The sequence below is a fragment of the Triticum urartu genome, chromosome 3A, assembly GCF_056163025.1.
Source record: "Triticum urartu cultivar PI428250 chromosome 3A, HENAU_Tu73, whole genome shotgun sequence".
Taxonomy (NCBI): Eukaryota; Viridiplantae; Streptophyta; class Magnoliopsida; order Poales; family Poaceae; genus Triticum; species Triticum urartu.
In genome coordinates, this window is record NC_141875.1 from 148,562,720 (window position 1) to 148,564,857 (window position 2,138).

Below are 2,138 nucleotides of genomic sequence, written 5' to 3' on the forward strand. Positions count from 1 at the left end.
TATCCTATGCTCAGGATGATTTGCTCTCAATTTAATGATCTGAGCAATTAGCTTTGCAAAAGCATGGTTCCTTGTTGACAGTAGACACACATTTGACCATCTCGTTGATGCATCAATTAGGACCATGAAATATCTGAATGGTCTAGATAACGGTTGTATTGGACCACAAATATCTCCTTGAACGCGCTCAAGGAAATTAAGCGGCTCATCCTTTAATTTCACGTAAGATGGCATTGTGATCAACTTCCCAGTTGCACATGCCGTGCATACAAAATCCGATGATTTTGGGAACTTTCTATCCGTTATGTTGTGTCCAACAGAACCATCAATAATTTTTCGCATCATCCAGATAGCAGGATGTCCCAGGCGACCATGCCAAATCTTGAACTTATCAAGATTCTGAAAAACTATCTTGTACGCCATATGCGTCTCTGGTTTAATGTATGTATAATACAACCCAGAAGATAGAGAAGGCAAATTCTCAAGGACTTCCTTTCGAAATCCCTTTTGCTGAGTTATGAGTAGGCATTCAGCCCCACTCTCTTCATTAGTTTCCACATGGAAACCATTTTTGCGGATATCCTTAAAACTCAGCAAGGTACGAGTAGAATCTGGATACAGTAGAGCATCATGGATTATCAATTTAGTACCCATAGGGAGTGTAATTGTAGCTTGACCAGAACCAACAATTACCGTGTCAGCAATTGTCATGACACTTCCATTACTCTTCTTGAGTGTCTGGAAATACTTCATCTCCCTAAGTATCGTGTTAGTAGATGCACTATCCACTAAACACATTTCCTCCTCCATTGTATTATTCCTTGAAGTTCTATAGAGTAAAAGAACAAGGTTCAGTATATAATCAAACTCTTATAGAATCAATACATACATTACAAACTATATATGTCTTGTACTTATTACAAGCCCTATGTCACACGACATAGCTAACACATTATGTCTAAGGACATAACTTATTTTGCAACACATGTAATATGTCTAATAACATCATTACAATACTTAGACAAATGAGACTAAATCTGGTCTCCATATATGTCAGTAGAACCAAATTCCACTAGCATGTCATCGACATCTAGTATTGGATCTTCCACTTGCCGATTCTGATCCTGGTTGTCCATGTTCGGAGAATCCTCTCGAGAACCATCAACCATAGGGGTACCATCTTCATTGCCAGTGAAGTGTGCTTCATACTGGTTCCCCTGAGCCTTCTTGCCCTTTCCAAGTGACTGTTGGTACAATTCCACCAAATGCTTCGAAGTGTCACACTTCTTTACAATGTGTTCCTTACAACCACATCTGAAGCAACCACTATTGCTAGCCCTTTCATTCTTCTTGAAAGGACCTTTGCCCTTTTGGACTCCATACTTATTCTGCTTCTCATTACGCTTCCACTTTCCATTGAATGTCCTACGGTTCTTTTTGGAACCATTGAACTGTTGAGTATTCTTAGAGTTGAAGTGTGATTCAGGCAGAGGCATCGTTCCTGTTGGACGAGCCAAATTGTTCTTCTCAAGAAGCTCATTGTGCTTCTCTGCCTGAAGCAGTGAGTAAATCAGCTCAGAATACTTCTTATACTTTTGCTGACGATACTGTTCAGCAAGTATCCTCATAGAAGGATGGAAAGTAGAAAGCGTCTTTTCAATAAGATCAGCATCAGAAACTGCACTATTACAGAATCTCAACTTGGAGTTGATCTTATGAACAGCAGAATTGTATGCAGCTACAGACTTAAAGTCTTGGAATCGGACTAGTGCCCATTCCCGTTGCGCTTCAGGCAACATCACCGCCCTTTGTTGATCATTCCTCTCCTTTAAGGAGTTCCATAGTGTCAGAGGGCTCTCCTCCATCAGATACTCTGTCTTTAGATCAGGGTGAAGATGATGTCAAATGAAGTGCGACGCTGAATACCTTATTATGTCTGTTACAGATGCAGTCCCTTGGGCAGGTGTGGTTATAGCGGAATTGAGTCCCTTGGCCGTCAAATTGATTTTGACATCCATTGCCCATGTCAAATAGTTAGAACCATCGACGGCAAGTTCAGCAAACTCTTTTTTAGATATGTCAGCCATACCCCGCATGCAATCATCATGCTTATTAATTTACTCTCATAGCAAATTAAT

General features: G+C 40.3%; 1 protein-coding gene across 1 annotated transcript; it reads right to left on the reverse strand.

The window, feature by feature from the left end:
• Positions 1 to 1,031: 1,031 nt before the first annotated feature.
• LOC147978987 (uncharacterized) lies at positions 1,032 to 1,865 on the reverse strand. The gene has a single exon (XM_087514975.1). The coding sequence runs from the start codon at positions 1,863 to 1,865 to the stop codon at positions 1,032 to 1,034; it is 834 nt and encodes a 277-aa protein (XP_087371101.1).
• Between the last annotated feature and the right edge of the window lie 273 nt (positions 1,866 to 2,138).

What these genes read in the sequence shown, in the direction of transcription:
- LOC147978987 (XM_087514975.1), bottom strand. Translation starts at nt 1,865, where the DNA reads ATGGAGGAGAGCCCTCTGACACTATGGAACTCCTTAAAGGAGAGGAAT.